Raw genomic sequence first — 19,724 nt, 5'->3', positions numbered from 1 at the left:
AAATAAAGGACTAGGCCAAAGGAAAATGAATGAATGAGTTAATCTACTACTGGTTTACCAAAAACATTTTGCACAAACTTTTAAGAGAAACAAATTAATAAATGTCTCAATGCCTTCCAGAATTTCTTGTCAAAGGAAGTGACATCACTTGGAGCAAGTCTTATGCTTTTTCTATCAGTGCTTTACAGAATGGAACAATGTTTTTATAACAGACGTAACCAGAATGTGACCAGAATGTAGGGACCGACACAAAATTCTTAGTTTTTCTTACTAAAATTGCAAATAAAATGTGTTTATACAACCTAATAAACACACAAGACGAAAAAGATGAAAATTCTACTTAATTATTTTAAGACAATTGAAGCTTAATGCATGATTTAGGAGGCAGAGAAAGGGCTTACTGAGAGGTATAGAATCTTAAAAAAGTTAAAACAGTTATAGTTTAAAAAAAAAAGAAAACTTGATACAATTTGAATTACTCAAAACCTATTCCTTGATAAATGTTCTATTATATTACAATCATATATTATAATATATTAGTTCAATAGGTGGGTGTATTTTCAGGTCACATTTTATGCTGATGTATGGTGTTACAATAATGGATTTTTTTATTTTTTACAATACATACCAAATCAAACCAAAAACCCGAGACTACAGAACTTTGATACAAACCGAATCTGCAATTTTTTGAACCTTATATATGAAATGTGTCTACTTCTAGCTGCTATTTTTTTCTTATGGAGTGCTTAGAAATGGTGTAAATGTGCAGTCTGCTTTATCCATTTCTGAACTGAAAGGCTCTGGCTCAAGTAAATTGATAGCTTTTCTCAATCTCTCAAATTCTGGGTTCAAATGTGTAAGAAGACAGATGGAGAGTTGTGCCTCACCTCTTTCTCTAGGATGACCCTCTCTTCTTGGAGTTGCTGTATGTTACTGTGAGCCTTGTTCAGCTCTAGTGTTTTCTGCCGCAGCTCCTGCAAGGTGTACTGCAGCTGTGCCTCTGCTGTCCTGCGTTCCTGCAGTAACTGCTGCTGCCTCTGAGAGGAGCTCTCATGAATATGTTGCATCTCCTTCTCTTGCTCTTTAACACGCTCCTGCAGCACCGACAATTTCTCTTGGAGCACCTGTGTGGCTGAATGAATGACAGCGGGAATCTAGAGTGATAAATGTAAAGACATGAAAATACAGTTTGCATTAAATAAATAAATAAATAAATATTTGATGACTGCAACTACATACATCTGTATTTCCATCAGGGGCATTGCTAGGGTCAAAAGGGATAAGGGGCTTAGCCCCCTCCCACCCCCCGAATAGTTATTTTATTTTACCAAAACTACAGACATGTTTTACTATGAAAACAAATATTAAGCTTCATCAGTAGTTAGAACTATTCAGTTTTGCGAAACAGTTGTATTACCTCATTAGCATCAGCTCCTCAAAATAATGAATGAATTATGATGACGGGATTTTGTGACAACAGTGCCATTCCCACCTGCCGGTAGAAACAGGTACTGCTGAATAGCTGACTAATTACATGACACAAACGCTGCGTTAAGTGGAGCGCGTGATGTAAATGTTAATTTTAAGGACTTCGATATCAAAATAAATGTTTTTTTTTTTTTTTTTTTAAGTGCAACATATTCCAAAAGATCAACGGCTTTTGACATTACATCAGTGGCTTAAGCCCCCAAAGCCCTCCCCCTCGCAACCCCACTGACTTCCATATCATCCTTCTGACTACACTTCAGAGAAATTTTAGATAAGATGTAGTCTTAAAAAAGAAACCTCTTTCCTCTTTCCTTTCAGATAAAAAATTCATATGTGAAATGTTTATTTATTGTATTTATGTTAAGTCCAATATAGCTATGAATGTAAAAAGCAATGCTAAGCACAAATAGTAAAGATCTGATTTGCACTATGTGCAAAAAAAAAAAAAAAAGTTAGGTGGAAATAGCACTATAGTACTAGGTGGAAATAGCACAATTACAATATGTAGACATTAGGCAGAGATAACATTTAAACCAAGCACAATAGTGACAGATGTCATTTACACAATTGAGGATTATGCTACTTACACTAAATAAATATACAGTATTATATATTTGTACTATATGTAAAAAAAAAAAAAAAAGTAGTTTTATTTCCAATAAGTGTATTTAGATGCTATTCTTGGTGCAAATAGACAGTTGCACCTCAGTAATAATGCTACATTCTAAAAAAGAAAAATAGTATATAGTGCGGGGCGGCACGATGGTGCAGCGGGTTGCACTATCGCCTCACAGCAAGAAGGTCACTGGTTCAACCCCCGGTTGGCATTTCTGTGTGGAGTTTGCATGGTCTCCTCGTGCTGGCGTGGGTTTCCTCCTTGTGCTCCGGTTTCCCCCACAGTACAAAGTAATGCGCTACAGGTGAATTGAATGAACTAAATTGGCCGTAGTGTATGTGTGAAAGAGGCGGTTCATTCCGCTGTAGCAACCCCGGATTAATAAAGGGACTAAACCGACAAAAAAAATTATAATAAACTAGTGTAAATCAGATTATCAATCAAACTGATGCTACCTTAAGACAACCCTACTATAATTTACTTTGGCTCTTATTCAGGTAAAACTAATACCTTTGTAATCTGTTATGCGATGCGTAGGCCCACATGGTATCTGCGCAGAAATCCGCAATCTTCGCAGATTTTTAGCCCATCGACTTGTGTAAATGTGTGCAAATGTATATTTATTCAGTTTTTATTCATTTTACGGATAGCATTGTAATATAATAATAATAATAATATTATTAAAATGTTCATATGATTTATTTACAATACAGTTTTTAAAGTATTTTTTTCTGTCTTTTAGTAGAGATATTATATAAGAGACTTGCTTTGTTTAACAAATAAGTGCATCTAATTGGATTTGCATTGTACTGTAAATATTATGGCCCAATGCCAATTCTATTTTTGTATCCCTACCCCTTCCCCTTTCCCCTTTGCCCTTACAACCAAGGTTTAAGGGGAAGGGCTTCAAAATGTACCCCTAAGAATTGGGACAGCACTACAGTACCTGCACACGTCATTATATGTCCTCACGATTTCTTGCTTCATATGAGATCAGACGATCGCCACTGCTGGAGTAATTCCAGTTGTGTTATTCTTTGGTATTTATCTACAGGAAATCACCAAAGGCATATATAATGTCATAATATCTATAATGGTAGAATTGGGATTGGCCCTAAATAAAAGGTAAAAATGTATTATTTGTTGATCTCAGAAATTAAGTTTTTAGTTATGATAGTCCTAAAACCATTCCGCATAAATCTGGTGTTTTTTTTTTTTACTAAATTATCTGCATAAACAGCAAAAAATGTCCGCAGATTCTGTCTGGACCTATAGCCATGAGTAGCAAAAAACCAATATGTATATATATTCATCTTTGGAATGACAGATACAAGTCCTGCACAGTGGCCAGAAAGATTTTGAGCCATTCTTCATGCAGAATAGTGGCCAGGTTACTATGTGATACATTTCTTGACTCAATCCTCCAAAATACCCCAAAGTAGCTTCATGATATTTAGCTATGGTGACTGTGCTGGCCACAGGAGATGTTCACAGTCATGTTGATCAAACCACTCTGTCACCAGTCTTACTGTGTGTATTGGTACATTATCAGCCTGACACACAGCAAGACCTTCAGGATACAATGTTTGAATCATTGGGTGCACATGGTCCTCCAGAATGGTTTGGTTGACCATGGTAGTCACGTGCCCATCTAGCACAAAAGAATGCCATGATATTATGAGACAAACCATCACTGATCCACCCCTATGCTTCGCACTGGGCATGCAACAGTCTCTGCAGGTGCACTTCTTTGGGGCTTCAAACAGTCTAAGATACACAATTAATTCTGCATTGAGTTGGGTAACTTGGTGCTATGCTGACAATATTCTGGATACTGTGGATCTTAATACATCATAAGGACTTGCTGTATTGTTCACTATGCATCAAGATATAAGAAGGGGCCACAATTAAAAGATGCACCTCCCTAACAGATAGACACTTGGTTAGCTAGTTAGTTAGCATGTTTGTTTTGACATCCCAGCAACCTGTCCTGAAGCACTGTCCCCATCCAAAATTCGCTACCCATAACAGACTTGCCAAGCAAACCCTCGCTATGGCATGCAGACAGACAAAACCTCTCAACATCATTTCTGGACCAATAGAGCTGCCTTCACTGATCTTCCTCTGGCTACACACACACACACACACACACACACACACACACACACACACACACACACACACACACACACACACACACACACACACACACACACACACACACACACACAGTATCAGGCTAGAAAGGACAGACAGTAATCAGAAATTTCTGGGAGAAAGACATGGACACAGACACATGGAGCAGTAGATTAAAATGGGGCAAACATTAAACGCTGTTAAAGTTAGTATACTGGACTAAATCAATAATCATCTATTTTTTTTGATATTGAAATATGAAACAGCATTATTTTCTGCTCACAAATTAGATTAATTACTCAAGAAAATAAAAACTTATTGCTGTGGAATTGTTTATACATTATTCTATTCTTGAGTTGAAAAAGTAAGGCTTAAGTAAGAGATAAAAAATATTGTCTCTGTTATGGTTTAATAATCGATGTACCAGAGAGTTAAATAATTAGTCCAGTGGGAAACTGAGAGCGTGACTTGAGTCTTGTGTTCATGTACCCCAAGCTAGTCAAACATGTTTGTTCTTGTCCCAGGTTTATATTAAATATAATCAAATAAGGATGTCCAAGAAGACATTTTGATACTAAATTTGAAACTATGGTGAAGTACTTCGGTTTCCTTTTCTAAATCTTGGTAACCTTGACATATTTGTTGTAATATAGTTTTTGCTTCACAAAATAAATCGACTCATTGATAGTTATTGACACCCTGTAGATGAACTATTACTCAGATCAGCAACATTACTGTCCCACGATCAAGACATGGAGGTCACATGGGAGTGCCAGACATCAGCTGTTTGTACCTTGTTTTGTTGTTGCTGGATTTCATTCTGGTATTTGTTAAGCAGCTCCAGGTTTTTCTGTCTTTGAATGTCTAGCTCAATATGAGCTTCTCTTCTTAACTCTGTCTCTCGCTGTTTCAGCTGTTTATCCTGCTCAGCCTGTTTCTGCTGGAGAAAAGCCTCCATCTGTGTGCAGAAAATAAAGGTTAAATAAGGGATGAGGTCAAATAAAGTTTAGAAGTTGCATGAGAATTAGGTTGTTATTTGAGCAGTTAAACCATAAACTGAAGTTCAGTTCAGTTTAATGAAGCTATAGTTACATCAAATCCAATGTATTTCGGCCATACTAGAAAGTGCAGTGCTGTTTCTACACATATAAATATGGTTTTCATTAAATGAAATAAAGCTGAATTAGAATAAAAATAAACATTACATGAAACATGTTATATTCGTCTGGTTTTCTTATTAGTGATGCAAATGACAATCAGTATACAATTTTCAAGTCATCAAAGGTATAATTTGAATTTTATTGAACTTACATACCAATGATAAAAGTAGGTATTTTTATGGATCATAAAGAAATGAAAATGGTAATTTGTTGAATTTGCTGCACTAGGTCACATTTATTCAAATCAAATGCCAATTTAATCATAAACATCCAAAGAGGGTAGTGACCACTCTATGAGTTTCTTTCCTTTTTTGCCCATAGCATGCAATGCCACAGAGGTATTATTTACACCTTAAGATGGTGCATTGTCAGGTTCAAATATCTGTTTGCTGCTTTGTAATGTCAATTAAGGAGCTGCATTTTCAGAATATGATCATGGTTAATGTTTTTGTTTATATACCTTATGCTTTCATATCATGTCCAAGGCATTGCACTATTTAATGCTTTTCAGCTGCAAAGAGATTCAGTTTCTTACCCATATTGCTTGAAACCTGAGGTCTTCATAAAAACATGGAATGTCCTTCTTAAGTAGTTTTCCTTTAATTGGGCTCACCTAGCAATCTAATTATCACAGGGGTCTGATTTTAGTTATTGAAAGAGCACTGCGACAATTCACCTAATTCTCCGCCGACGAGTAGGCGCTGCCATTTGAATCTTTTTGGCTTGAGACTTCCGGTCTCATTCACTTCCATTAATTTTTTGACGTTAAAAACTGGTTGCTACGCTGCTTGTTGTTACAATTGGATATTTTCTTATTATAATATTCTACTTGGTCTGTATAGTCATGCAAACATTTGTTTGTAGAGCAAGTTTGTCCGTTTTCTGCCATTTATTATTCCTAGTCATTTCTCCCATAGGCAACTGAATCGGAAGTTCTAAGACAATCGCGAAAACAGGTGCCCTTCCGCATTTTAGAATAAGGTCAATACCAGCCATGACTTTAATTGAAACACTTGAAAAAATATGCATAATAATTTGGAACACAGTGGAGAGTGCTTTCTAAAAAAGGGGACACTAAACGGTCCGTGGGTGCCATCTTTCGGATGAGACGATAAACCGAGGTCCAGACTCTCTGTGGTCATTACAAATCCCATCCTCATAAAGAGTAGGGATGTTCTGGCTAAATTCCCCTTCGGCCCTTAACCATCATGGCCTCCCAGTCATCTCTATCCACTGAACTGGCTCTATCACTGTCTCTCCACTACGCCTATAGCTTGTGTGTGGTGATCGCACATGCATACATATATATTAGGGTTGGGCGATGTCGACCAATTTGCCATCGTATGATGTCTATCCGGCCGTGAACACACATGCCCTAGATGTTAACAAGATGCTAAATATGTCTGATGTAATGTGATCTTTTAGCTCAAAATACCACACAAATAATGTTTTATAACTATTTTAAATTACTTGTTTTAGACTGTAATCCAAATTGTGCCATTTTGGTGTCTGTCACTTTAAATTCAAATAAGATTGTGCTCCTTTCAAAAGGGGGCGAGCTACAAACACCTGTGCATCAGCATAGCAGCAGATTAAAAACAGCACTTACGTTATCTCTGTGAAAAACTGAAAATATGAAAAGAAGCGTCTCAAAAGAAAGAGACAACAGTGTTCATCTAAAACTTCACATTTTAATGCTCTTAGTCGCTGAGCAGGTGATAACTCTAATGGAAGACGGCTGTTTCTCACGCAGGGCTGTTAATGCTATCGAGGGAAAGATCATCACTAATTTTCATTTATTTTTGGCTAAATTCACACACTGTTGCCACATTACAATGATTAAATCACTTATAAAAGTGATTTTTGCATAACAGGTCTACTTTAATAAGTGGATTGTGGTCATACCATAGAAGATTCGTACTTTGTAAGTATAAAAACAAAACATCGCACTAGCAAGGAAATGTATATGCTTGTCTGTGAGGCTGAAGACATCGAAAGAACTCTGGATTTCACCAAGGCATCCTTAGGTGAAGAAGGCTTGGGAGGAGGTAGTGGTATTTATATTTATGTTAACATTTAACTTTGCTTATGTTTTTGTTACTTTACATTTTAATCCTTTCATTTCTTATAGTTAAAGACATTGAACTTTTTAAACTGCAGCTCTGCTTTGTTTGGTGGTGGAGTTTTGGTTCCTTGCCACTTGATTTGCACTGTCCTTTATGTACATGCTGAATTCTTACATAACACAATATTTTTTTTGCCACTGAAAAATAGCACAGTAAAACATCTAACAGGACAAAATGACTACAAAATCCATCTATCCTTTTTCATAACGGTTAATTTAATCCTCGTGTTGTGAGAAAAAAAAAATCAAATAAAGCTGGCTGTGCCATTCTCTCTGACTGCACTCTGTCATATCAAAGACAGGGTTTACTGTGGTTTTTGAAATATTGAACTGTCAGCAACTGAATAAAATGGTTAGAGCAATTACAAACAACAAAGAGGGGGATGGTGACATGCCATATATTTTTAGTCGGCCATGACCAAGGCCACCATGTTTTTTTGTGGAGCCCAGAGTGCAGACAGAGTTCGTGTGAGAGAACCAATAGTGTTTATGTAGTGTGAAACAGCATCTATGTGTGTGTTTGACAGCAAGAGACCACTTCCACCTAGACTTGGATGCATTACTGTGTTAATGGCAGGAAACCGGCGAGTCTTAAATGTGATTTGCACTAAATCAAACAGCATTCCACTTAATACTAGCGTGCTGAGGGTAGACCACAGCCCACAAATATACAAATGAATACAATTTCAATAATAAGAACAAAAAAAAAAGAAATAAACTGAACTTCAGACAGAAGGAAAAGAGAGAAAATGTGCTGCTTTTAAGTGGAATAGTGTTAAAATTCCTAGAGTAGTATGTTAGGCAACTTAGCTTATTATGATATTTTGGTGGACTTGTGAGGCATTTACATTAATCTATTTCACTGGTCAACTTTCCGTTTTTGACCAACAATATAGCTGTTGTTCTGAGTTTTGGCTGATGACTTAGCACAGCACTTGATGTGGAAAATTGGAAACTTGGAAATAAGGCGATTGATTTGGAATATGGTTCAGGAGCAATATAACCCTCAACTTAGCGTTGCCATCACATTTTTCCAAGATACTAGTATTCAGCTTGAAATGTAATTTAAAGGTCTATTCCAGCTAAAACAAGACCTTCTTAAAAAGAAAGAACTTATAGGGAATACTGACAACGCTGTTCTTATTTTGTTAAACATTTGGTAAATATTTGAAATTTAAAATGAGGATATGTACCAATATAAACTTTTTAGATATAAATGTGTGAGAAAGCTGCCGTACCTTTATTTCTGAGATTGATTTAATATTTTTTCTCACCTTCACAAGCAACACCAACAAAAATCATTAATTCAAAGAAAATCCCATTATTTTTGGTTCCATCAAAGTAAACACATTTGGACCTCCCGCATGCTTTAATTCTCCACTAAAGTCTAGTATACTTAATAGGGGTCTGCGAGTTACTCAAATCAAATGATGTGAACACCGGAGACTTACCATTAAACGTGTTTCATAAATCAAAATAAACATGACAAAGCAATCAATACATCATGGAATTGACTAAGAATAACAAGTTTCAATTTGTGACTGTCCACACCTTTAAACTGTGCTCTTCTGTAGCTTTCAGCCTGCTTCTAAAGCTCTCCTCCAGTCTCTCCAATTCTCCCATGTGTGTTTTCTGCAGCTCCTCTCTGTGAGAAAATAATGGCTACTGTAAATTCACTAACAAAAGGCTATGTAATTCAACAGAACATACAGGCAGCTTTAATTATAAAATAACCCTTATACAGTTGAAGTCAAAATTATTAGCCCCTTCTAGGATTTTTTTTCTTTCTTTTTTAAATATTTCCCAAATGATGTTTAAGGGAGCAAATAAATTTTCACACTGTGTCTGATACTTTTTTCTTCTAGACAAAGTCTTATTTTATTATTATTTTTTTATTTCAGCTAGAATAAAAGCAGCTTTACATTTAAAAATAAAATAATAATTTAAGGTCAAAATTATTAGCCCCTTTAATATTTTTTTCGATAGTCTACAGAACAAACCATACTTGCCTAATTACCCTAACCTGCCTAGTTAACCTAATTTACCTAGTTTAAGCTCTCTAAAAGTGTCTTGAAAAATATCTAGTCAAATATTATTTACTGTCATCATGGCAAAGATAAAATAAATCAGTTTTTAGAAATGATTTATTAAAACTACTATGTTTAGAAATGTGTTGAAACAATCTTCTCTCCGTTAAACAGAAATTAGGGAAAAAATAACCAGGGTAATATTTCAGGGGGTTTAATACTTCTGACTTCAACTGATATGTCACTAAGCAAATTGTAAAACGCAAGGACCATTAAATGTCTTGTCTAACTCTGACTCATGCTGTCATACCTGCCAGAACCACTATCTGACTACTGTGTTTAATATTAAAGGTAAGAAAAAAAGAATAAAATTAGACTATAAGGATAAAAGTTTTTTTTTTTTAATAAAAATAAGAGAAACTTTTTAAAAAGCCACAGTGACACATTTACTGTGATACATTTATGAGCAAGCATATTTGTCTGTGTTTGATCCAGTTGTTATGGAAACATACTTGTTATTTTTGTTAATTGTCTCATGTCATAAAACATTCTTATATAAAACTATGACTAACGCTGGTCTGCAGCCTTAGGGCTAAAGAGAAAATGAAGAAGAGAAAAAATAGGGTCAATGAAGCCAGACACTGTAATGAGCACTTCACAACAACTGCTAATTCTAGCTGAACAAATTTATAATTCACACAAGCTGTCAAAAAAAGATGGACATGCATATATTGAAAATGTTTACTTGGAAACACAGTACAGTTGGAAATACAGTTCATAATATATTACATTAAATGCAAAATGATTAGCTCTCCTGTAAATATTTTATTCTTTTTCAAAAAATTCCTTAGTGCTGTTTAACACAATGAACAGGACCCTTTTTAAAAATGCTATTTTTTTAATAACTAGTTACTTATTTATTTTGTCTGATACTGATATCTAGTACATGATATTGTACTAGATATTTTGCAAAATTTTAGTATTCAACTTAAAGTACAATTTAAAGGAATTAATTAGGTTAACTAGGTAAGTTAGGTTAATTAGGCAAGCCATTGGTTTTTATTGAAAATAATCATAGAAAAAAAATATGTGGCTAATAATATTGACCTTTGCTTCAGACAGAAATCATAAACAAATATTTGTAAGCATAAATAAAACATACAGTATTTATGTTTTTTACTATATTATTGTATTCATACTGCTGTATTTTATCAGTGGTGTAAAGTAACACATTTCTGTACATATACTTAAATTACTGCAATTGAGTATTTTTTTTTTTTATCAGGAAAATACTATACTAAGTAGTTTTTAAAAAAATGCATACTTTTAATTTCCCTTGAGTACATTTTTAGTGATGTATGGGTACTTTTACTCCACTATTTTCCTTCAACCTGCAGTCACTACTTTATTTCTTTCTTGTCTATGGTGATTGGCTAAAGTAGAAAAATCAGTCCTGTGAATCCTCCAATCAAATCGCACATAAAAAGTAAATCACAACATACTGAACAACCTCAATAGATTATAAATGCAGCAAACCTTATAAAAGCAATATAAATGTCCAAGAAGATGTCCAAAATCTTTACACGCAAGGAAGGAACGAACAAACAAACGAAGGACTTAATGAAGAAAGAAACAAAAATATGAACGAAAGAACGAATGAATGAACAAACGAATGAAAGGAGGAATAAAGCAAGGACCAAATGAATGAATGAAGGAAGGAATGAACAAATGAATGAAGGAAGGACAGAACAAACAAACAATGGAAGAAAGGTTTTAAGGAACAAACTAATATAAGATCACTAAATGGACTACAGAATATTACGCTTACACATCCCTGCACGAACTGTATTTTTAACAGCATAATACTCAATTCTCACTACTCTTGTGTACTTTTAAAAGGGCAAATTTTTACTCATACTTCAAGTAATACCTACAACAGACACTTTTACTGTACTTGTACCACATTTTTGGGCAAGTAATGGCACCTTTACTTTTTTACACCTTTGATTTTTATTCATATTAATATATTTGTTAAGCATAATTCCAGATTTCGACAACACCACATTATTGTCAGAAGTGTCAATTTTTCTGAAATTGTTGTGTAGTGGACAAGAAACATGCATTCTGCAAATGGTTTACTGACCATTCATTGCTTTATATCTAACATTGTTGTCAAACATTTTAATTTCAAAGAAAACATGCTAGTTTATTTATTTATTATTATTATTATTTTTTTTGCCAGGATATTTTGAAATGACACACAATATGAAAAAAAAAATAAAATGTTTATGTCCTAATGGCCACCACAACACTCTACATGAGCTCATATTTTACAGATATATTTTAAAGAAAAGCTTATTTCAAAAAATGTAAGAAAAACAGAAATATTAAATACATATTCTAAAAAAAGTCCTCATTATTACCCCCATATATTTAATATTGCCATGCACAGACAGTAAACATGGCTAACAGACAAGACATCAGATGCTTTTTTTTTTCCTTTCCTGTTTGTCGAGAGTTTAAAACTGTGATTACACTTTGACTCATCTTGGTTGTCAAAGCCTTTGAAAAGCTCTTCTGCTATTAGCCGAGACAGACAGTGAAGATATGAGAAACGCGGGTGACTAGACAGACAGTTGGCAGAAATTCCATTTTTACAACACATTCCTCTGTGGCTCAAACATTCCTCCCATGAGACATAAACTGTGACTCCGTAGACAGACTACTTCCATACTGAATTGGTGAAGACTGAGACGTACACAAAAACAAACAGCTCAGGAGAAACATCAAAGTCCCAGCAGACTGACTGGATCAAATTGCCACATACAGTACCAACATTCCTACATCCACTTACCCTGACCTTACGTTTCTTTGAGATGATATTCAGAACATTTTAAACCTCAAAGGAACACTCTGCTTTTTGGAAATAGGCTGATTTTACAAGTCACTTAGAATTAAACAGTTGAGTTTTACAATTTTTGAATCCATTCAGCCGAACTCTGAGTATAGTGGGAAAACTTTTAGCTTAGCTTAGCATTCATCATTAAATCGGATTAGACCTTTAGCATCTCGCTTTAACAGGGAAAATAATCAAAACTCTTCTTTTGAGCTTCACTCTTTTTTAGTTACATTATGTATTAAGACCAACAGAAAATTAAAATTTCCTAGAACTATACTCTTATCCTGGTATAATGGACTCTGTTGATGTAGGCTACCATGCCTGCAGCAATGATATTACAGTGCTGTTACCTAGTTACAGCTGGGGACTATTTTCAGATAGTGCATAATATCATTGTGCCTATTGCAGCCTTGTATAACAAAAAAGCCATTTGATGATTATCCCAGAATGAAAGTATAGCTCCTAGGCATGTCATCCTAGAAAATAACTATACTTTACGATAAACTACACTAGTCCACAATGTAACTACAGAATAGTGAAGCTTTCAAATGGAAAATGATCAAATGTTTTTTTTTTTTTTTTTTTTTTGAGTGAGATGATAATGGTCTAATCCGATTCAATGAAGTATGAAAAGCTAGGCTAAAAAGTGCTCCCGCTATGGTAAAACAGTTTAACTGTAGGTGATTTGAAAAATAAGCATATTTGAAAAAAAAAAAAAAAGTTGAGTGTTCCTTTAGATATGGTGGATAACATGACATGGATGACATGGTGGCACAGTGCACTCTCCTAAATAAAGGTACAGAGCAGTCACTGAGGCAGCACCTTTTCAAAAGATACATATTTGTTACCCAAAGGGTCCACAGTGCATATCAGTGCCCAAATGTACCTAAAAAGTACCTTTGAAGTACCATTATGGACCCTTCAGTTACAAATATGTACCTTTTGAAAAGGTGCTGCCCCAGTGACAGCTCCTGTATCTTTATTTCTGGGAGTGTGGGTAGCGCTGTCGCCTCACAGCAAGAAGGTCACTGGTTCAAGCTCTGGTTGGGTCAGTTGGCATTTCTGTGTGGAGTTTGCATGTTCTCCTCATGTTCACATGGGTTTCCTCCGGGTATCCCAGACAGTCCAAATACATGCACTATATGAGTAGGATATTATATGAATTGTAAGTAGCGTATGTGTGTATGTGCCTGGTCCTCCAAGTTGGGGGTTGAGCATTGGGCCAACGGCACACCTTGTGAAAATTAGATGTTACAAAACACCAACATGGTGCAACTAAATATCAGTTTCAATATAAACGGCCCTATAAGTAAGTAAGTTTCTTTAAATGAGTATAACATGCTTAAAATAACTGCAGTATGTGTTAATAAAGGTTGGCATAATTCCCCCGAGAGAGAGGAAGTCACACGGAGAGGAAAAAGAGAGCAAGCAAAAGATTCCAAGTATATTCTTTTTTTTCCCCCTGTTTAAAGAGAGAGGGAATGTTTCATCTTGCCGGTCTGATGGTTTACGTGCCATGAGGCAGCATATTATTAATGTTAGATAGGTTGAGACTGACAGACACGCAGTTCTCTGACAGCAGTTGTGCAATGGCTCTCGGGAGAAATGGCCTATAATGGGGATGTCTGAGGGAAATGGCTCTCAGAAACACAAGTGTTAAATAGGCCTGGTCTGGAATGTCCACACTTCACTGCACTTGTGCCATCAAATCAATGGAAAGATATCAGAGTGGCAGATAGAAAGCAAATGCTATGAAAATGGAAAAAGTTGAAGAGAGGGAAAAGTTATTATGTCTAAAAAAAAAAAAAATTTTTATAGAAGTTTAGTGTAACTAGGATTTTCAGTACAATTTCGAGGTTGAGGTCACAGACAACAAAAAGTACTGTATATGTGTGCACACAGGCATGAGATAAAAAAGTGTCATGGTTAATAATGTGACAGTTTTGAAATAGATATGGCATGTCAAATTTGATAAAAGATTTTACATTACAAAAACAGGTTAAATCACTGTTCAATATTTTTTAAATACCAAAAAGAATCCTGAATATTCAAAGATTTATCTGAGTTTCTCAATTGTAAGTCACTTTGGAAAGACATCTGCTAAATGAGTAGATGTAAATTTTGCCATAATATAAGCTCAAAGCAAGTCTATTCTCTTTGAACATCTACCAGATATTTTCTGTAAACACTACACTGTAAAAAGGCTGTGATTGTAACAGTAAAAACCTGTAGAAATGCTATGATGAAAAAAAAAATCCTAATATACAAATGATGAATAACCATAAATTGAACTTTGCCAGAATTTACAGCTGTCACTTTTCTTTGACACTTGTTTTGTTGTCATTGTGGTTCTTTTTAGATTTGTTTCTCATTAGTCATGTAAGTTAGAGTTTTAATGTGTTACATCTAATGTTGATAATTTTAAAGAATATTATATTGCTTTAATGTTGTGTGTTATTATGATAGTAGTTTTTGAAGTGTCCATGATTATGTCACAGAGCATGCTCATTACTACCATAATGTACACGCTACACTAGGGATCCCCACACTTGTTAATGTAGGGCCAGTGTCCTGCAGATTTTAGCTCCAACCCTAATCAAACACACCTGTTAAAAGTTAATCAAGGTCTTGCTAGGTATACTTGAAACAATCAGGCAGGTGTGTTGAAGCAAGTTGGAGCTAAACCCTGCAGGGACATCGGCCCTCCAGAACAGAGATTGGCGACCCCTGCCCTACACACTAAACTATGCTGTAATTGTTTGTCCCACTGAACTAACCTGATACCTAAATTATATTTTTAATTGAATTTATAGCACTGTAGATGGGGGTTGTCCATATTTCACCCAGTTTAGGTTGAAACAGACACCAGCACATCTAAATGATATTTAATAATAATTATTTATCAAAATTATAAATTATATCACACATAACATAATAAAAATTTTACTTTATTATTTGTTTAATATTGCCTCACCATTAAATCATCTAACCAGTTTTAACTTTTAACCTAGTTCTTTATAAATATGTCTACATGTTATAAATAATAACTATTCATAGCTGTATTTCATCAGTATATTGTAATATTGATCCTGCTTTGTATCCTTCTCGTACAGATCTCAGTGTTCTCACGGTTTTCAACTGGCTGTTTGTAAGGAAGGCAATTTATGAGTTTGAGACATTATTTCAAGTCCAGGACGATTGTGTGCCTGTCTGTATTTAGAAAAACTCAGAACGCTTTACTCAGACTGTCTGTTTAAGATAAGACCCAGATTCTCTTTCAGAAGCAGATCTCTAAATTAAAACTGTATTGCTACTGTGCTATAAAATAATTGTTTTTGCTAACTAATGACAACAATTGCCTGCAGCCAATAAACATAGTGGCCTGTCAGTGACAATCGCATAGAAGCAGATATTTTAATGTGTACATTGATTTAAAAACAATGTTACATAATTAGGCTCCTGACTGGCATACTGTATGCACATGTAAGTTGTATTTACTTATATATTTACTCTGTGACTAAAGGCAGCACAAATACACAAGTCAAAAACAGTAAGAACTGAACCGGCTAGCCAGTGAGTTAAAGTTGTTTACAATAATCTGGGTAATGATTATACTGAAACGAAATGGAAAATAGTATTTAGATAAAGTAGCGGTAGATGTTTGTGCATGAATGGGGATTGTAGGATGCAAACATGTTGTGATGACTGAGGTTATGTAAAGATACAAAAAAAAGCTGGAACTGCTATTTTGGGCCTAAGGTAGAAAAATGCTTACTGCAATTAGCTGTTTAAATGTTTTTGATGACAAAAAAAAAGTATTTTATGTCATATGTAAATACTCTATGTGCTGTTAATCATTTTATTTTAGGTACAGCAACGTTCTGTAAAAGGAGGCAATTTCTTGTATTACCTTACTTTTGACATGATAAAACTAAACCTTTGCCTTAAATTAATGATTTTATAATGATTGATATTCTTGATATGATTTCCTGTCAATCAAATAGTAGAGCATGGTACTAGGTTGTGGGTTTAATTTTGAGAGAAAGCAAGAAATGATAAAATGTGTACCTTCAATTGAATCTGAATTGAATTGAAGTCACTATGCATAAATGTAAATGTACATTCAATTTTCTAAAATACTGTCATTCAACCAATATATAATACAAAACTTTTGCACAATTAAGGTTATAGAGTATTTTGTGTATAAATAATTGTAATAAAATGTATTAAAGGGCCCCTGTTATGGGTTTTTGAAAATTACCTTCTGTGCGGTGTGTAACACAGCTTTAAGTAAAGTAAAACATCCAGCTAAGGCAAAAAATCTGAAAGTGTGCCGTGTTTAAAACTATTGATTTTTCTATAAAAGAATCAATTCAGAGTGGTTCATACGAATCGACGTGGTAATCGATATGGAACGTCGATAAAGACGTCGATATGAAACTCAAGCCCAGCACGTTTGTTGCGACAGCAGACCTGGGAAAATTGGAACCCCTGCCCAGAAACACGATAGCAGATCCCTGTTAAACCATGTCGCGAAGACGCTGTGCTCTGATGTGCAAGGGAAAGTTAGTGTGATTTTCCTTACCCAAAGATGAGTTTATTTTTGCAAAAATACCTCAGCATTATATCCCCAGCCTTGTGCTGTGTTCCCGTCATTTTTTTCTGATGAGTGCTTCAGCATTATACATCCATACAACAGGGGATTCGTCGGCCGTTTGTTAAAAAAGGATCAGAAAAGACTATTGATGTGTGGGACTTTGTCAGAGCTTGACAGGAACTTTACTGTACACAGTTTATGGATCAGTTCCTTCCTCCATTTCACAAGTGTAAGTAACTTAATGCCTAGTTCAGACTGTGTGATTTTAGCCCCGATTTTGGCTCGCCGACAGGTTTTGAGAAATCGCTGACAAATGCCTGAAATCACAGGCAAATCGCTGCTTGTGCACGTGAGTGACAATCACACCGTATGCGCGATCTGAGAGAATCGCCGATGAGTCGCCGATGCCTGTGAGATATTTGCCGTGCTAAATATCTGGATTTGTCGGCGATTCAAATCATGCCGTGTGAATTGAATTTGACTGAAAATAACATCAGCGATCGCCTACAACCAATGAGAGAGCAGCTTTCACTTGTGTGTGTGTATAACTGCTGCAGGCCAGCGGGAGAAGTTAAAAGCTCTCTTTTTTGGTTTATTTGGACCCACGAAATGGAGGGAAAACTAGTGGAGGTTTGACAGGACTCAGGAGCAACTGTGTCTGTTTGACGTTTCATACAGAAAGAAATTTGTTTATTATCAACTTAAGTTGAGGAGAAATGGCTAATTCCCTTTAAACCCAGGTGAGCAAACATGTACATGTTCTACCCCATTAAAGGCTTCTTTCTCATTATGTAGTTAATAACAAAAAATATACTACATGTTTTTGGCTGTGAGACGTAGTTTGGACGAAGTTTTCGGCGCATCATACAAGAGATGATTGTGAAGCACTTTGGATATATGGTCATACACAATTAATGTGCTATATAAAATATACATTACATTATAAGACTATGACAATTATATATATATATTATCTTAAAGCGGCTAATAATTTTGACCTTAAAATGTTCTCCAGAAAAAAAACAAAAAAAAACAAAAAAAAAAGATATATACATATATATATATATATATATATATATATATATATATATATATATATATATATATATATATATATATATATATATATATACATACATACATACATACTGTGGAACTTTCCTTGCTTTGTTAAACATCATTTGGGAAATATAAAAAAAAAAAAAAAAAAAAACTGCATTTTAGTAGTACAAGTGATGTCACCTTTAATTTCAAATTTCCTTTTTGAGTGAGGATGAGAGAACACCCTTTTATAATATTAAGATTACATTGATCCCAACAACCATTATAACAACTATAATTATTCAACCAACAATCCAATAGAAATAGACCAAAAAGTACCAGGTGTATTTTGTCATTGAAAGGAAATTACACAGCATATATTTACATAATCATTTAAAGGGACAGGTCACATCAAACATGTAAATTCTTTAATAATTTACCCATCTTCCACTTGTTTCAAACCTACTTGAGTTTCATCTTTTGTTGATCACAAGAAAAGATACTGAAGAATGTTAGTAATCATGTAAGCATGTGTGAGAATGCAAAATACATGTACAATTTGACTTGGAAGTTTCAGATCATCCTTCAGAACTCATTCATTTCTGATTTGAAAGATACTTCAGCTTTTTTAAAGAGATAGTTCTGACAAAAATGGAAATTTACTGGCTATTTACTTTACCTTAAGTGGCTCCAAACCTTAATGTGTTTTGTGTAGAAAGGATATATTTTGAAAAAATGTTACGAATGTGAAATCACATACCTCCACAGTAGAGAAAAACAAAGCTATGGAAGTCAAAGGTTACAAGTTTCCAGCACTTTTTCAAAATAACTTCTTTTGTGTTTAACAGAAAGAAACTCAAACATCTTTGCGACAAGAGAAGGGTGAGTAAATGATGACAGAATTTTCAGCTGAACAATTAAAAACAGCTGCTGAATATTTTTGTGAAGAAGATGGTTCAAAATAACTTTCTAACCCTAAATAGCGAGGCTGTGGAGCCTCAAAAATGTGTAGAAAAAAAAAATCCTTCCTAAAGCATTATTTTTTCTTTATGTTTAAAAACAAATATTCCTGACTCTAAAATCGATCAGTAATGAAAAACCATCTCCCTGCCTTTGACTTTTTGAACTGTTTTTTTTGTTATCCCATGTTCAGGAGGTTGTCAGGGGTTCAGCAATTGTGGTTTTATGACCCCAGGCTTTTCGTGTGAGCGACCAAAAGCAGCTCCCTCAGTAAAGTGTTACTCTCTCTCACACTATCTGACTATAAAAAGCATCAACAGTGCCATTGTGATCCGGGCAGATGCATGAAAGAGTGGTTTGTTCTTATTATTCAGTGCTTATACAAAGGCTGAAAGAGCAATTGTTCGGTTGGCAGGAATATTAGAGGGTTAGGGGACAAAATGCCTTCTGTAAAGCAAAGCATGGGTCAGAGTCTGTTCTGGTGTAAAATGCACGAGCCAGGACTGTGATAATTGGCAAAGTGTGGTTACTGTAGGGCCCTGTTATTGTATGACTGTGGGTGTGTGTGAGAGAACACAACGCACTTGCTTTTTAGTGTGCTAGCTCAGCGTTTGTCCCTCTGAACTAAAACAGCACGGTCGGTTCAAGCACACGGTCAGGACGTTCTGTTAACTT

The 19,724-nt window shown here is 35.0% G+C and overlaps 1 protein-coding gene and 1 long non-coding RNA gene across 6 annotated transcripts in view; one reads left to right on the top strand and one right to left on the bottom strand.

Moving 5' to 3' along the window:
• The window catches only part of LOC147832892 (uncharacterized), a 599,182-nt gene that overhangs the window by 19,381 nt on the left and 560,077 nt on the right, over window positions 1–19,724 (top strand). The gene's annotated exons all lie outside the window — the stretch shown is intronic.
• The window catches only part of lekr1 (Leucine-, glutamate- and lysine-rich protein 1), a 268,106-nt gene that overhangs the window by 27,166 nt on the left and 221,216 nt on the right, over window positions 1–19,724 (bottom strand). For all 5 annotated transcript variants that reach the window (XM_087293331.1, XM_087293330.1, XM_087293332.1 and 2 more), the window contains 3 exons: window positions 9,077–9,170; window positions 5,034–5,198; window positions 888–1,154 (listed from right to left, as the gene is read on the bottom strand). In XM_087293331.1, the coding sequence (XP_087149457.1) occupies window positions 888–1,154; window positions 5,034–5,198; window positions 9,077–9,170 (526 nt within the window). The remainder of the gene's footprint in view (window positions 1–887; window positions 1,155–5,033; window positions 5,199–9,076; window positions 9,171–19,724) is intronic.

The sequence above is a fragment of the Danio rerio genome, chromosome 18 (assembly GCF_052040795.2).
Source record: "Danio rerio strain M-AB ecotype USA chromosome 18, GRCz13ab, whole genome shotgun sequence".
NCBI classification, from domain to species: Eukaryota; Metazoa; Chordata; class Actinopteri; order Cypriniformes; family Danionidae; genus Danio; species Danio rerio.
Note: the sequence above shows the minus strand (reverse complement) of the source record. Positions and strands in the feature narration are given on the sequence as shown.